Source organism: Amblyraja radiata, chromosome 14, assembly GCF_010909765.2.
Source record: "Amblyraja radiata isolate CabotCenter1 chromosome 14, sAmbRad1.1.pri, whole genome shotgun sequence".
Lineage (NCBI taxonomy): Eukaryota > Metazoa > Chordata > Chondrichthyes > Rajiformes > Rajidae > Amblyraja > Amblyraja radiata.
The window spans coordinates 14,264,403-14,282,638 of record NC_045969.1 but is presented as its reverse complement, the minus strand read 5'-3'; the positions used below and the strand labels follow the sequence as shown (position 1 = coordinate 14,282,638).

The following is an 18,236-nucleotide window of genomic DNA, read 5'->3' as shown; positions in this document are numbered from 1 at the left end:
TTTTGTTTACGAGTAAATCCAGTTGAGCTGGTACGAAAGTGATGGTTAATACAATTATCCCATTTTGTTACTGTGATATCTGTATGCAGCTTTCTTGAATGAAAGGGCATTATTAAATAAGCCAATAAAAAGCAGTATCACTTGGTGCCTGGTTTGCACGTACTCAGTTTATGAAGAGTTTGCACCAGCAGTAGGAGGGAAAATTCCAGTTATGTGGGGGCAGTAGGATTTCGCTTTGGATTCTGTGAGCTTTAGAAGGAAACACAACTGAATGAACTGCAAGCTGCCTTGTTTTTTTTAATTTTAAAGCCAGACTCGTTTTTAACCATTCAACTTTACCTATGGATACTGTCAGGAAGAACATCCTTATTCTGCGCTGGTTAGAACTACTGCTGAGTTTTGCCTGTTTATTTCTCATCACTCCGAACATTTCAGCTGACTTCGAATGGACAATCATCTGTCTTTCCTGTGGTGTACTGTGCACCACAATGAACAGCATTATACTCTTCCTGGAGAGTGGTGCCAGTAAGGACCAGTGTCGTCATCTGTCACATTTCACTGAAGTGTGTATTTTCAGTCTTGCTGTTGCATTCACGACAGAGGCTCTCGTCCAAGTGATCAGTGTTATTGAGATTATAATGCTGCTGCAACCTGGCCAGCATTATTTTGAACCTCCTCCAACTTGGCTAACTGACCTTCACTTTAAATTAGCCTCAACAGTGTGCATATGTTTGGCTTCTTTATTCTACTGGATCGATCATCACCACTCCAGATACTGGATTAGGCAACAAGCACTACCTAATGTTACACCAAAATCCATACATGGAGTGAATCTAACATTTTCTTTGATTTTACTCTTCTTGTTGTGGCGCTCTGAAGAAAAGGGAATTTTTTCCACCATATGCTTCTATTTCATAGCTCACATTATTTCTGTGTTCAAGGCTGTTACATTTATACTTCCTTTAGAAGTGTTCACAATAAAGATCAGACCGGGAATCATTTGTGCCAACATGTTGCTATTATTTATATATGGCAAAACCTTATTATTGTGGCCTGAACATGTTCTGATCCAATGTAGTAATGAAGTATTTGTAAAAGTTTGTTTTAAGAAAGAAATGGATATATTGTGCTTGTTTTCCTTTTTCCGTTTTTGTGCTGAAGGATTTACCTTTACAATACTTTCAGGTTTTAATGCTTCATTGTTCATTTATGAAACAATATACTTACTTAACTTTCATGAAAGCAATATGGATAATGTTATCCTAGTTGGACCTGTGTAATGCAGTCATTTCAATATATTTATATTTGATGAGGCGATTCAAACAATTTGTTTGTTCTATTTATTCTACAAAATTCAAAGTATTAGAAAAAAAACGTGAAAGATCAAATCAATTCAACAAGTAATATTAGAAAAATCTGCAGATTCATGGGACTAATAGACTTACACTGTGATATTACTAATATATTTTTTCATGTGTTCATTAAGAACTGTTAAAGTTGATGTCACTGAAAAGTACTACTGAAAATGTTATTAAAAAAGCATAACTGATTTCTAATGCAAAGCAAAATGAAATTTGAAAATAAATTTGAATCTTTTTTTCAAAATCTATTTTCTTGCGTATTCTGTATTTTAGCTGTTTTGCTTAAATCTGAATTTAATTCACAAAGTAATCCCTAACTGTAACAAAAACAAAGTGCAAGGTCAAGACCCTTCTTCAGACCGATGAAAACATCACCTATCCTTGTTCTCCAGTGATGCTGGGTGACCTGCTGTATTACTCCAGCACTTTGTGTCCTTTTTGTGTATTAACCAGCATCTGCAGTTCCTTGGTTCTATATTACCATTGCCCATTTCCTACCATCTGGAGTGGTCATTAAACAGGAACACAAGTGGGCCATTCAAGTCAATATTGTAACTACAAGAGCAGGTCAGGAGCATGGTTGGGTAATATCCACTTGCCTGATGGATGCAACTCCAACACAGTTCATATAATAATAATAATAATAATAATAAATTTAATTTTTATAGCGCTTTTCTAAGACTCAAAGTCGCTTTACAATAGTAACAGACAATAGCAAACGGAGAAGCGGCGAACAAACAGCGCCAGCGTCCTCTCCGTGCAGCACATAAAGAAAGAATACAGACATAACAATAATAAAGACATTTAAACATAAAAACATCCCCCCACAATGGTTCCCATTATGAGGGAAGGCACAAAGTCTAGTCCCCATCCCCAGTTCACCCATAGTCGGGCCCATTGAGGCCTCCACAGTTGCCTCCACGGAGGCCCAATGTTCCAGGCCGTTCTCGCCGGGTGATGGTGCTCCGGCGTCGGGAGAATCCCCACAGCGGCATGGGAACCCTGGAACGGCCGCTTCCGTACTGGAGACCGCGGCTTCCGAAGCCAACAAGGCCGCGCCGGATGGAGCTCCACAACTGGTGATCTCGTCGAGAGATCCCAGGCTCCCGATGTAAAGTCAGCGCCGCCGCCCGTAGCTGGCCGCTCCACAGTCCCGCAGCTCCGCGATGTTTGTTTTTTTATCGCCGGTCCCAGCATACGCTGCGGCGTGGCGCGGCTTTGTTGGCTTCGGAAGCCGCGGTCTCCAGTACGGAAGCTGGCGCTGGGCTTTGACAAAAGATGGAACTTTAAGCACACATGTGGGGCAGTGGATGGCAAGCATGCCATTCTTGTTCCTGTCCCCTCATTTTCCTTTTCGTACAGGATGGCATTCTGCTGGAACCATTCCTCAAGGACCCCCTCCTGCTACTGGTGAAGGGCATAACCTTCCTCCAGCCCTCCCTCAACACCAATGGGGCATGTGCCTCTGATGCTGTGTCAGACACAGGAGAAAGGGCTGCTTTGCTGCCTTCAAATCAGGCAGTGAAGGATGGGGTGGTGGTGGGGACAGACACTACCACCCTGGTCTCCTCCTCCAGGGGTCTCCCATGCAAGGCTACCTCCTCCTGCACCATCACCTCCTGTGGCATCACCTCCTGCCACTCCTCCTCTTGGGTGGGCAACACCTGCATGGCCATTTTTTTTTAGGGTTGTGCCCTCCCCCTGCGCTGCTGCCTTTTTGGTGCCATCTCTAAAACTCTCAAAAAAAATCTCCAGCTATGAATGAACATGCCTTGGAGTGACAGAGGTGACGTTCTGCTGTTTAAATAACCTTTTTTTTCTACTGACCTTCTTTTCACCCCGGAGCTATTACCTTCGACTGCCTCCGACCACCTACGGCTAGCACCATGACCTACTACGACCTACCTACGACCTACCTACGAGTAAAAATTATTCATTTTTTCCATGCTGACCTTTTTTTTTTTAAACTCGTGGGCATTTTTAATCAGGCTAGAAAAAACGCCGCAACCTACTTGATGCCACAAGTACCTACGACTAGCATCACGACCTGCTACGACCTACCTCCGACCTCGTGGCGACCATGCTGCGAGTATGAGTCAAGGGCAAACTCAGCAGAGGTCGTGAATTAGGTTGTGAAAGTGGGACAGGGGCTTTAAGCTACTCATATGGACACATAGTGCTGGATTAACTCAGTGCATCAGGCAGCCTCTCTGGAGAACACCGATAGGTGACTTTTTGGGTCGAGACCCTTCTTCAGACTGTATTTTCAAAAATGCTTTTTCTCCCAAGGCGTTGGCTCACCACAATTTTCTGATACGTGGGGATAGGAAGTAAATTGAGGTCTTCAAAGTGATGTTCAAATCTCAAGAAATTAATTACCAAAAAAGGTAATTACAGAACCCGACATAAAGGAGGAACATTTGGGCAAGGTGGCCCTCTATTGAAACCCTGTCGCAAAGACAGCCTGTTAGAATGTTCTTCTTATTGCACCAGTAACTGAAGGGTGAGAAGTTGCCCACCTTACATTTTTAAAATCCACATTCTCTTAAAAATCAAACATGCAGGTCTTTTTTAAAAGCCCCCATGCATACTGTTTGATTATCTTTGTTTAGATTAAATGAGGACTCTTGTTGTTGGAAAAATCATCAACATTCATTCATATTATTCCAAACCAAGAAACAAGCCATTTGATTTCATTTCGGAAAATGAAGTGCAACAAGTAACTGCATTTCAGGAGTGGAGCAATTCATGTATAGAAGATTAAGTCCCAGTGTGAAATTAGTATCCTTTGAAGGCGATGGAGGGCGGTGTAGGCCGGTTCTCTGTATACTTTCAAGAGAGAGCTTGATAGGGCTCTTAAAGGTAGTGAAGTCAGGGGATATAGGGAGAAGGCAGGAACTGGGTACTGATTGTGGATGATCAGCCATGATCACATTGAATGGCGGTGCTGGCTCGAAGGGCCGAATGGCCTATTCCTGCACCTATTGTCCATTGTCTAAATGCATTTTGGACCTTCTCGCAATGGTCCAAAAAGTTTATATCTGGGTCAAAGGACTCCATGCATTCCCAAGCAGTTCGCAATGCATCAGTATGATCTAAGATTGCATACCGAGTTGTGCAAAGCCATGTTGCTACATTTGGATAATTTCCCACCATATTCCATTGGCCAGCTCATTATTTTTGCTGGGTAGATTGCACTGTATCCCCTATTTTCAAGCAAAAGACTATCATTATTTCAAAATGCCTGTGCACATAATCTGACACTGCTTTTTACAATACACTCACACATTTTATTGAACAAGGGTCTCCACTCGAAATGTCACCCATTTCTTTTCTCCAGAGATGCTGCCTGACCCGCAGATTTACTCCAGCTTTTTGTGTCTATTGTTGATAACAACCTTGAATAAAATGGGCTGCAATGTATGTTTTCTCTCTCTTTACTTTCAAGAGAAAGATTCACCTCACATAGATTTTGCTTTAGCACAATTGAGCTGGGAAATATCTGGCTGATGGTTGCCAAGTAATCCCTTCTGGAAACCGAGTTGAAATTGGTATAAATGACCAATAATCATAGCCAAACTGAGTAATGGACCACATTTTGTAATTCAAAACAAACCGTCATTAACTAACCTTGAGGCCGTTCATAATATCAGGGAAACACGTCAGCAGTCCTTTGTACTCTTTACTGATCTCAATCAGGCTGTGAGCATCTTTTTTTGGCTAGAAGACAAATGTGCCAGGTATTTATCATTCCATTAGATATTTCTGAAGCCATTAATTTTACAAAATGGAAAATTAAATACAAATTATGATTAACTCATAATCAAATAATGATTTATGATTATTACCTGATCAAAATGAAGATTCCCAATATCATCGTATGTTTTTCCAACAAATGATAAAGCATTTCCAATTGAGCCTTTTCCTTTTGAAAAATGATAACAAGTTTAATCTGTGTTAAGCTAATCTGAGAATTCACTTGGGTGTCTGCACTCCAGCACTCAAGAGCACTATACTTCAATGCCATGTTTATATAATATTCTGTAGCTGTAGCATGCAAGATCTTGTATAGGAAGGAACCGCTAATGCTGGTTTACACCAAAGAGACTCAGTCTGAAGAAGGGTCTCGACCTGAAACGTCACCCATTCCTTCTATCCAGAGATGCTGCCTCGCTCACTGAGTTACTCCAGCATTTGGTGTCTATCTTGCATGCAATATCTTACTTAGTTGGCTGGAATTTCATTCTCCGGCTTTCAGGGTAACCATAGAGATTATAACTATAGAGATATACTGTACACTTATAGAATAGTATTTGCTTAAGGTTTGCTATACCTACTGTGTGTACAATCATACAATTAATTACAGGGGTGGTTTAAATAAAGAGGTTTGAAGGACCTACTAGGTACTTCATTAACTTTATTCAACATTGTCAGAATTACATTTCATGCAATGTCAATCCAAAATGATGCTTGTGCATCAAGTCTCTTGTAATTAGATATGCAGCAACGAAGTTGCACTTTGTCTGTTTTTTGGACTTTCACCATCAGCAGACACATGAAATCAGCACAAAGAAGATGATTACATTTGCATTGTTTAAATTGCCCTCTAGAATTGGACTAATACCAGCATGTTTTCCAGTGGACCCCCAACCATCAATATTGTTAGCACTTTCAGAAGTGTGCACCGGCCCATATCATTCAGCATTCAAGTTCAAAACTGCTCCAAAGCAGCCCCACGAATTAAAGCAAGTTCCTGTTAAGAACTGCACGCCATGAGCATGAAAATATTGCTCCATCTCAATGGACTTTTTAATGCATTGAAGAATTACCACTTGAAATTATGTTGGTTTTGCAGAACTAGACAAAACTAGCTTCCATCATTTTCAAACAAAGATTTGATGATCTAGTTACCGCATGTCATGTCCAAAGGTGGTATGTTGTTTAAAAAAAAAGATGAATGTATTTGGGAGTCTGGCAAGCAGCAGAATATATCAAAGCCAAGACATCCAAGGTCAACCAAAATAGTTTGACAAATACATTTGCTTACGATTTATGATGCTTGCTGTATTTGTTTATGATATAGCAGAGGCCAAGATCTTTATTTCTAAATTAATTGTTAAAATCACTAGATTGACACCAAAGCAGTCACTTTACCATGATAGGTGCTTTTATCAAATGATGCCGACAGATCAGAGAAAGCTCTTCCTATTTTGATGTATTCAGATTTCAATGCTGAAAGAACAGATTTAAAAATTACACTGCAAAATTTATTTTAGCACAACTTTGAAGCATAATGCAGCAATCCAAAGAATATTGTCATTTATGTGGTTTTCTTAATTGACATTATTTAAGGCAAAACTTACAGATGCAGGCTTCATATCAATGATGATCAGGACTTTGTTTTACCCATTCCTTGCACAAACAGCGACTGTTTGCAACTTCTATTCAACTCCAGAACTAGGGGTCACAGTTTAAGGATAAGAGGGAAGTCTTTTAGGACCGAGATGAGAAAATTATTTTTTACACAGAGAGTGGTGAATCTGTGGAATTCTCTGCCACAGAAGGTAGTTGAGGCCAGTTCATTGGCTATATTTAAGAGGGAGTTAGATGTGGCCCTTGTGGCTAAAGGGATCAGGGGGTATGGAGAGAAGGCAGGGATGGGATACTGAGTTGGATGATCAGCCATGATCATATTGAATGGCGGTGCAGGCTCGAAGGGCCGAATGGCCTACTCCTGCACCTATTTTCTATGTTTCTATGTTTCTATTGTAATTTTACCACATTCAAATACGTTCAACAAATATTTCTTATCAAGTATTTTTGTTGAAATTGGAAACCAATATTATTCTAATATTTATCCTCTCATAGTGTGAATGGCATTGGGGAAATTATTTGCACAGCAATCATTAATACTGGTTTTCATTTTTAGATCCAGTAGCAAGTTCCTGTATCACTACTGGTAGATACTTGCACCAGAATTGTTCAGGTACAGTTTCTAAAGATACCACTTTTACGTTTTGCCGTTCATTAATATACATACTTCCAGTGCAGCGAGCCATGTGTTCTTCCGTTACCGATATAAGATTTCTGACACTTTCTCCCATACACTTGGCAAAGGTCAAACATTTGTCCGCTTCTTCTCTTTAAATTGAAAGAGAAATAATCTGTCAACAAATATAAAGAACTGAGCCATCACACCCAATATTGTAAAAGGTATAAGATTGTAATTAGGTTTAAACTCAACATCTATATTACTAAAAGTCTGACCTTGACCACTTCCTGTTGCTCTGTATATTGATTTTAGAAAAAACGCTGCCACTTTCGGCTGTGATTTCTGGCCATCTTACTCAGAGTCCCCCTCCGCTGCGCAGGACAAGAGGATTTTTCCCATCGATGAAAAATAAAAGAGTTATCAGTGTTTTAAAAATGTTGAGATTCTCTGTCCTGAAGGCCACGCTCCTTCCAGAGGAACTATAAAACCCGGAAGTGTTGAGTGCCTCAGCCAGTCTCAGAAAGATGGGGGAGCGAGAGGGTCACGTCTCTCTGTCTGAGCTGTGAATAACACTGAACACATGTCTACTAAACTGTGAGTGGTTTTACTGACCTGCCAGTGCCCTTAATGTGGTTTCAAAATATAGTTTGGAAATGCTAAAGCTGTGTTGCCTTTGGGTCGGAAATGCTAAAGCTGTGTTGCCTTTGGGTCGGAAATGCTAAAGCTGTGTTGCCTTTGGTTTGGAAATGCTAAAGCTGTGTTGCCTAATTAAAGGTGCCTTGCCTAATTAAAGTTGCCTTGGCTAATTAAAGTTGCCTTGCCTTCTATATAATTAAAAGTCTAATCTTGACCACTTCCTGTTTGCGCTTTATATTGATTATAGACAAAACGCTACCACATACGGCTGTGATTTTTGGCCATCTTACTCAGAGTCCCCCTCCGCTCATCAGTTGCCGAGGATTCTTCCCATCGATGAAAAATAAAAGAATTATTAGTGTTTTAAAAATGTTGAGATTCTCTCTCCTGTCAATCATGCCATGAAGGCCAAGTCCCTTCTGGTGGGAGGGGGACTATAAAACCCAGAAGTGTGGGTGTGGCTCCGTCTCTACAAGATGGAGGAGGGAGAGGTCACGACTGGCTGTCTTTAGTGGCCTTGCACCCCGCTTGAAATGGAATTTCAAGGAATAGTCGTGAGTCAACTGCCAGCCCACCAGCCGTGAGTGAGTGAGCTGCTAGCACAACAGGCTTGAGTGACTGAGCCGCAAGCCCAACAATCCATTCGGTCCGCAATGTCCATACTAGCCCTCTGGAAACCAGTCCCTCAGCCCACAAAACCCATACTAGCGCTCCAGAAAGCCCACCCCCCCCCCCCCCCCCCCCGCCCCGCCCCACTGGCCACCAATATTGGAATTGGTAGAGAGGTGGAATATTGCTTTGGGGGACCAGCCCTCCCGTGTGATGCTGGGACCCAACGGGTCCCACTTAGTCTAGTTTATTAATGGTTTTACTTTCTTCTTCGTACTTTTGTGCATCAACATGAATGACTTGCACTGCGCTCCATCCCAGACTGCTTGACATTTTGGCAACTTAAGATACTGCAACTTAATCATGTATTCAAACCTTATAGCTCGCCATGAACCCACCCACCCACCCCTGTATGTATCTAATTGAACCAGTCAACATTTAAATGCCCTGTTCTAATTGTGAAATATCAGTTTAAAAAATATATTACATCCCTATTAATCAGTTTTGTTCTAAAGTTTAATTTTTTTTTTTTAATTTTGGAAGTGATTGCCTTTGAAAAATCATTGAGCAAATAGTTTCTAACTGTACACAAAATAAACCTACCCGTCCAGCAACTTAAACTCTGACGACGCCATAATTTCAGAGAATATCATTCCTCCAACTGCTTCGTCTTTCTCTGCAACTCTTTTACCAGATTTCCATTCCTGGAGGGAGCAATGCTACATTCAAAAATCAGAATAAAGTACAGTAATAACTCAAAGCCAGTAGAGGTGAAGGATCAGTGACTGCAAGGCTCGGACGACATGGTGACAATCCATACATGCAGCAATATGTTCAATGCTGTTGATTTAAAATAAATTGTTATGTTCTTGAATGATTGCACTTATCGAAACAGTACAACACTTATTCATTGCATTCAACGCTATATTCAAATTGTGCATAGTGTGACAAAAAGTGCAGGACGGAAGAAAAATAAATTTCCAATATCTCTCTGTCGCGCACACACACACACATACACACACACACACACATTGATACATTGGGTATTGGATGTGTTAATCATATGAATTTGGTCCTTTCATTTTCTCTCTATTTTTTGGTTGTAACACAGTAATTATTGTCTCATAAATTCCCAGCATGGTAGTTTGGTTTGAGAATGAAATAGTATGTGATCCAAAAATCCATGGGTTCCACTTCTAAGATACTAAATCTTTGTTGCTCGTTTTAAGCATTTTCCAATATGAACTTCAACAAACATGTTCCACTTATGTTATGTATTATGTATTTTATTTTAGTTTATATATTCATTTGTTATCCTGGTTCAGATTATCACAGCAGTTTAAGAAAAGGAAACGATGAATCTGTGAAACGTGATTAAATATAAAGATAAATAATCAAGAGAGAGCATTTTTCTTCACGATGGCTTTCTTTAAAATAGTGAGTCAAATACTCACTTTTACATCTCTTTTTCTGATAAAGTGTTGGAAAATTTCACTCTGGGAAATCACAGGGTGACGAGATATGCGGCTTATCCATGTTTGCAAACCACCCATTCGAGCCTGTATAAAGTCTTCACTAAAGCGCCCTATAAATTAAAAACAAAGATAATCTTACATTATGTACCATACACCGAGCAAATGATCAATTGATCAGTTACTTAAGGGCCTGTCCCACTTGCATGCGATTGCGTTCGTTTGGCATGACCAACCGGAAGCGGAGTTCACGCTAAATACGCGCTAAGTACGCGCGTGAAGTCATTTACGTCATGCTTACCAATCAGCTGGGTAGGAGGAGGGCCGACTGTATTTGGGCGTTGCACGGCGTCGGGCGGTGACGTCATCACGCAACGCCACGCTGGGTGGTGACGCCATCACGCAACGCCACGAGCAAGGCGTACGCCGACAAGACGCTACGAATGACGTCAAGACGCTGCTTACGACCGCAATGCGCCTGCGTGCCGATTTCGGCCACTGCAAGAATTTCGGAGCCCCGCGCGAGTTCGAGACCAGCCCCGCACAACTCCGCGCTTATAAGTGGGACCGGCCCCGCACGGCCATACGGTGCCCGTACGCCTCAAGCGACCACGGGGTCGCGTAATTTGCGAGCCAAGGTCGCGTGAGTGGGACAGGCCCTTTACAGAATAAGATTTAAACCATCATGTTAACTCTTTCAGAAAATGCAAAAGCTAATTGCCTAAATTAAGGGTTTACTGTTTGTTGGATAATATGCCAACATAGTAGCAGAGTTGTTGCCTTAAAGCACCAGAGACCTGGGTTTGATCCTGACTACAGGTGCTGTGTGTACGGAGTTCGTACATTCTCCCTGTAACCTGTGGGTTTTCTCCAGGTGCTCTGATTTCCTCCCACATACCAAAGACTTGAAAGTTTGTAGGTTAATTAGCTTCTATAAATTGTCCCACATGTGTAGGATCGAACTAGTGTATGGGTGACAATAGACAATAGGTGCAGGAGTAGGCCATTCGGCCCTTCGAGCCAGCACCGCCATTCAATGTGATCATGGCTGATCATCCCCAATCAATACCCCGTTCCTGCCTTCTCCCCATATCCCCTGACCGCTATTTTTTAGAGCCCTATCTAGCTCTTTCTTGAAAGCATCCAGAGAACCTGCCTCCACAGCCCTCCGAGGCAGAGAATTCCACAGACTCACCACTCTCTGTGAGAAAAAGTGTTTCCTCGTCTCCGTTCTAAATGGCTTACTCCTTATTCTTAAACTGTGGCCCCTGGTTCTGGACTCCCCCAACACCGGGAACATGTTTCCTGCCTCTAGCGTGTCCAAACCCTTAACAATCTTATATGTTTCAATGCCAGAAGGGTGGTTGCTGGTTGGCACAAGCTCAATGGGCCGAAGGGCCCATTTCCGCACTGTATCTCTAAACTAAACTAATGTCTTGGGATTGACACGGGGTTAGTTAAGGGACAGAAAACAAAGTAGAAATTAAAGTAGTTTATTTATTGGTTAGCAGACTGTTGCTTCTGGGTAGCACTTCCAATATCCAATCCTTGTACCACAGGGATTATTCCAAGATCCTCCGCGTTTTAAGATGAATATTAATGTCTTGGATGAACAGCAGAGTTCAGCGTAGCCACACATACTGATGTTATAAAACTAGATGTGAAAAGAAGCTGTGAGGGGGATGTAAAGAGTCTGCAAGGGAATATAGACAGGATAAACAAATGGGCAACAAGGTGATGAATATAGTTTCATGTGGGAAAATGTGAGGCAAGAAGAATAGAAAAACAGAATTGTTTAAACAGTGAGAAACTAGTAAATGTTGGTGTGCAGTGGATATTGGCATAAGTATTCATGAAATTCAGATAAACTTGCAAGTTCAGTAAACAAGCAGAAAAGCAGATGAGATTTTGCTCCATATTGCACACTAGTATTTAGTTTTAGTTTAGAGATACAGCGTGGAAACAGCCCCTTAGGCCCACTGCGTCCGAGCCGACCAGCAATCCCCGCACATTATCACTATCCTACACACTAGGGACAAATTATAATTTTACAAGCCAATTAGCCTACAAAATTGTACCGTTTTGAAGTGTGGGAGGAAACCGGAGCACCCAAAGAAAACCTATGCAGGTCACAGGGAGAATGTACAAACTCCATACTGACAGCACCCATTGTCAGGCTGGAACCTGGGTGTCTGGCCCTGTAAGGCAGCAGATCTACCGCTGCGCCATCATGCCACCCACTTTTGAGAATAAACATTAAAACATTTTGCTGAGTTTGTGCCGGGCTCAGGTGAGATCTCAAATAGAATAGACTCATACAGGCATACAGCACAGAAACAGGCCAATCACCTGATCATTAACCACGTTTTGTAATAGTCCATTAATCACATTTTCGTTCTCCTGACATTCTCATCAACTCGCCCCAGATTCTACCATTCACCTACCACGGCTAATATAAATGGGTAATGAACCTATCGAAGGCTCCTTTTTCCCCGTTATTTAATGTTGCCTCTCCTCAAATTCTTTCCTAAATGCACCACTTCATATTTCTCTATATTCAATTTCATCTCTGGCGTAACAGCTCATTTCTCGAGATTGACAACTTTCTCAAGTTTCTATCTCATCTCACTGTGTACGACATTGTTTGCACAATTTATTCATGGATTCTAGAAATTCTTGGGGTGAGTGGGTGATTTGTATAATCATATACAGCTGAGCGGAAAATTAACAGTTGTATCAATAGAGCATAGTATCATTCTAATATATATATGTCTGTTTTGTACTTGAATAAGTGAACATTGGCCAACAGAAACAGCTAAGAGGGGCAAGATTTTAATGTGCCAAGAAGGGAGCACAATATAACTATGGAAGCGTTGCTGAATATTTTTATCAACTAACATTTTTATTTTTTGGCTAACAACATCAAATATTTATTTGCTGTAGATTTGGAACAGGGGAGGGTGCTGTGCGGTATGAACTTCATCTGTGGAGAGAAGGAAACTGAGCTGGGGTAGATGGCATTGCATGGAACTGGCTGATCATAGTTTGGGTGGGAGGAAGTTTAGTTTAGTTTAGAGATACAGCACAGAAACAGGCCCTTCGGCCCACCTAGTCTGCGCCGATCTGTACAACAGTGATCATCGTACACTACACACTGGGGACAATTTTTACCAAAGCCAATTAAGCTACAAACCGGTACGTTTTTGTAGTGTGAAAGGAAACACTTTCCGGAGCATCCGGGGAAAATACACGTCATGGGGAGACTGTACTGACAGCACCGTAGTCAGGATCGAACCCGGGTCACCGGCGCTGTCAGGCAGTGACTCTACCACCGCACCACCATGCCAAAGTTGTTGGGTTTGACACTGGATCCTAAAGTGAATTAATGTCTGGAAAGAGGTTGGAATGCTGTTCCTCAAGCTTGTGCTGCACTTCATTGGAACAGCATGGAAGGTTGGAGATTGGATCCCAGATGCTCCCTGGCATGTGAGGTATTTCCAGTATTTTCTATTCCATATTTATTAAATAAGCTATTTATGAATGCAAGTGAATGAATCAACAAGAGATGGAAGTTCAATTCTCCTGCACTGAATAAGGATACACGATATTTGGGAATTTGCAGCACACTTAAAAGTCACAACCATTTGTGCACTTGCTCTCACTTTGCTAGATCAATCCACATTATTCCCAGACCTCACGCCGTACCTCTTACCCCATTCATTCCTCTGCTTTATTTGTTAACTATTTTTACATAGGACATGGATCAGTGCAGCCCATAAACAGGCCCTTCAGCCTATCATGTTGCGACCACGATGGCAACTAAAATAACTTCCTGCACGTGATCTACTGTATATCCCCCACGATTCCCTGTATTTTCATGTGTCCGTCTTTGGTGGTAGTCAACTAACAAGTTCATCAGGAAGGCAGGTTCTGTCCTGGAGGCAGAGTTGGGTTCATGGGAGGAAGACTTGGAGGGGAGGATGCTCCTCAAACCAGGCACGGAAATCACTATCAAAATATGGATGGGACCGTGGGACACAATTCCTTGGCGGCCGCGCGCGCATGCGCACACTCACACACATGCGCGAGGCTTTGGAGGCTCAATCCAGCGCTAAATGCAGCTCAACTCTGCCTGTCTCACCGGGTTAACCTCCAGCCCTGCCTGGACTGGCGGGACACCAGCGCTGCTTCTCCGTGCTGGTTGTAAACCTGGGCCATATTTCCCGCAAGTCCAGGCAGGGCTGTAGGTTAACCTGGCGGGACAGGCAGAGTTGAGCTGGGTTTAGTGCTGCGTCTCTGCGCTGCCTGGGGGCCTGGGGCACAGCTCCCGTCTGACTCCCGACGTCTCTGGCCGCCACCGGGCATGGGGGGCACTCGGGTGGGGACGGGACAGTGCCGGAGAGCCAGGATCGATCCAGGCTGCGGATGAGGCGCACTCTATCCTCAGTCCCACCCCCCTCCTCCTCCCTCCTCCAATGATCGCGCTGAATCATCATGTCCCGCCCCCATTGCCTGCTGACCGACGTCTGTCGTCACTTGTCACTTTAATTTCATGTTTCATGGATCTTGTGTTTTATGACTGTTGGCAGATCAATTTCCCTCCTGGGATAAATAAAGTTTTATCGTATCGTAAAACAATGCAAACTTCTTCATGATACTTTTAACCAGTGCTTACATGGAATGTCTTTTTCTGGAAGCAGAGGCATTAGGATTGTTGAACCAAACTTCTCTAATAATCGACCATACAGCCAGTCAAAATGCTTGTATCGATGGTAAACTGATACATTCGTGTCCTACAAAAATAGAAGCAAATTAACTTTAAAAAGAAATGTGAGCAAGACATGGTGTAAAGAAACAAAATAAATATGAAATCCAGGAATAGTTGGCAAAATGATTTCCAACAATTTCACGTACTGTTCAAAACCATAACACGATCTCTTCCTCATTTGTGCTTTGCTCGTCTATCATAAGGAATGATCAGTCTTGCGTTTGAACTTACAACCTTTATTCATTATTGTTTCATGCTTCAGATCGCTAGTTCTAAGCAACTCTGCAAAAATTGATAGTTGGCAAGAAATCAAAAATAACAATTTGCAGCTTTTTTTATTATGTGCTCCCGAGAGTTTTTATTTTGTTGGACCGAAACCTGAAAGATAGTCAAGGCAATGATTCAGTACTGAATCATTTCTTTCTTTCTTGCTTCATATCCCATAACACAACTTTGCGTAGATATCTGATAGAGTGGCATTGTGAATTTGTTACTGGACTGGTAATTCAAGGACTAAAGATGTGGACATATACCATAACCATATAACAATTACAGCACGGAAACAGGCCATCTCGACCCTTCTAGTCCGTGCCGAACACGTATTCTCCCCTAGTCCCATACACCTGCGTTCAGACCATAACCCTCCATTCCTTTCCCGTCCATATAACTATCCAATTTATTTTTAAATGATAAAAACGAACCTGCCTCCACCACCTTCACTGGAAGCTCATTCCACACAGCCACCACTCTCTGAGTAAAGACGTTCCCCCTCATGTTACCCCTAAACTTCTGTCCCTTAATTCTCAAGTCATGTCCCCTTGTTTGAATCTTCCCTACTCTCAGTGGGAAAAGCTTATCCACGTCAACTCTGTCTATTCCTCTCATCATTTTAAAGACCTCTATCAAGTCCCCCCAACCTTCTGCGCTCCAAAGAATAAAGCCCTAACTTGCTCAACCTTTCTCTGTAACTTAATTGCTGAAACCCAGGCAACATTCTAGTAAATCTCCTCTGTACTCTCTCTATTTTGTTGACATCCTTCCTATAATTAGGCGACCAAAATTGTACACCATACTCCAAAATTGGCCTCACCAATGCCTTGTACAATTTTAACATTGCATCCCAACTTCTATACTCAATGCTCTGATTTATAAAGGCCAGCACACCAAAAGCTTTCTTTACCACCCTATCTACATGAGATTCCACTTTCAGGGAACTGTGCACAGTTATTCCCAGATCCCTCTGTTCACCTGCATTCTTCAATTCCCTACCATTTACCATGTACGTCCTATTTTGATTTGTCCTGCCAAGATGTAGCACCTCACACTTATCAGCATTAAACTCCATCTGCCATCTTTCAGCCCACTCTTCCAACTGGCATAAATCTCTCTGTAGACTTTGAAAATCTACTTCATTACCCACAACCCCACCTATCTTAGTATCATCTGCATACTTACTAATCCAATTTACCACACCATCATCCAGATCATTGATGTACATGACAAACAACAGTGGACCCAACACAGATCCCTGTGGCACCCCACTAGTCACTGGCCTCCAACCTGACAAACAACCATCCACCATCCATCTGGCATCTCCCATTCAGCCACTGTTGAATCCATCTTGCTACTCCACCATTAATACCCAACCATTGAACCTTCTTAACCAACCTTCCGTGAGGAACCTTGTCAAAGGCCTTACTGAAGTCCATATATACAACATCCACTGCTTTACCCTCATCAATTTCCCGAGTAACCTCTTCAAAAAATTCAAGAAGATTAGTCAAACATGACCTTCCAGGCACAAATCCATGTTGACTGTTCCTAATCAGACCCTGTTTATCCAGATGCTTATATATATTATCTCTAAGTATCCTTTCCATTAATTTGCCCACCACTGACGTCAAACTAACAGGTCTATAATTGCTAGGTTTACTCTTAGACCCCTTTTTAAACAATGGAACAACATGCGCAGTACGCCAATCCTCCGGCACTATTCCCGTTTCTAATGACATTTGAAATATTTCTGTCATAGCCCCTGCTATTTCTACACTAACTTCCCTCAATGTCCTAGGGAATATCCTGTCCGGACCTGGAGACTTATCCACTTTTATATTTCTCAAAAGTGTCAGTACTTCCTCTTCTTTGATCCTCATAGTTTCCATAGCTACTCTACTTGTTTCCCTTACCTCACATAATTCAATATCCTTCTCCTTGGTGAATACCGAAGAAAAGAAATTGTTCAATATCTCCCCCATCTAAACTTGGCTCTGCAGATAGCTGTCCACTCTGACTCTCTAATGGACCAACTTTATCCCTCGTTATCCTTTAGCTATTAATATAGCTGTAGAAACCCTTTGGATTTACTTTCACCTTACTTGCCAAAGCAACCTCATATCTTCTTTTAGCTTTTCTAATTTCTTTCTTAAGATTCTTTTTACATTCTTTATACTCCTCAAGCACCTCATTTACTCCATGCTGCCTATAATTATTGTAGATCTCTCTCTTTTTCCGAACCAAGTGTCTAATTTCCCTTGAAAACCATGGCTCTTTCCAATTTTTACTATTTCCTTTCAACCGAACAGGGACATAAAGATTCTGTACTCTTAAAATTTCACCTTTAAATGTCCTCCATTTCTCTTCCACATCTTTCCCATAAAACAAACTGTCCCAATTTACTCCTTTTAAATCCTTTCGCATCTCCTCAAAGTTAGCCTTTCTCCAATCAAAAATCTCAACCCTAGGTCCAGTTCTGACCCTCTCCATAATTATATTGAAACTAATGGTATTGTGATCACTGGTCCCGAACTGTTCCCCAACGCATACCTCTGCCACCTGACCAGTCTCATTTCCTAACAGGAGGTCCAGCACCGCCCCTTCTCTAGTAGGTACTTCTATGTATTGCTGCAAAAAACTATCCTGCACACATTTTACAAACTCCAACCCATCCAGCCCATTTACAGAATGTGTTTCCCAGTCTATGTGTGGAAAATTGAAATCTCCCACAATCACTACCTTGTGCTTACTACTAATATCTGCAATCTCCTTACATATTTGCTCTTCCAATTCTCGCTCCCCATTTGGCGGTCTATAATACACCCCTATAAGTGTTGCTACCCTTTCCCATTTCTCAGTTCCACCCAAATAGCCTCCCTAGACGAGCCCTCTAATCTATCCTGCCAAAGCACTGCTGTAATATCTTCCCTGATAAGCAATGCAACACCTCCACCTCTTGCCCCTCCAATTCTATCACACCTGAAGCAACGAAATCCTGGAATATTTAGTTTCCAATCACAGCCCTCCTGCAACCATGTTTCACTGATCGCCACAACATCATACTTCCAGGTGTCAATCCAGGCTCTAAGTTTATCTACCTTTCTTACAATGCTCCTAGCATTAAA

General features: G+C 42.0%; 1 protein-coding gene across 3 annotated transcripts in view; it reads right to left on the bottom strand.

The window, feature by feature from the left end:
* Positions 1–18,236, bottom strand: part of LOC116980397 (sorting nexin-9-like) — a 46,484-nt gene that overhangs the window by 8,266 nt on the left and 19,982 nt on the right. For 2 of the 3 annotated variants that reach the window (XM_033032571.1, XM_033032573.1), the window contains 7 exons: positions 14,746–14,863; positions 10,053–10,183; positions 9,202–9,317; positions 7,402–7,502; positions 6,516–6,593; positions 5,210–5,286; positions 4,992–5,081 (listed from right to left, as the gene is read on the bottom strand). In XM_033032571.1, coding sequence (XP_032888462.1) covers positions 4,992–5,081; positions 5,210–5,286; positions 6,516–6,593; positions 7,402–7,502; positions 9,202–9,317; positions 10,053–10,183; positions 14,746–14,863 — 711 coding nt within the window. The remainder of the gene's footprint in view (positions 1–4,991; positions 5,082–5,209; positions 5,287–6,515; positions 6,594–7,401; positions 7,503–9,201; positions 9,318–10,052; positions 10,184–14,745; positions 14,864–18,236) is intronic. The other variant, XM_033032572.1, reaches the window with a different exon arrangement.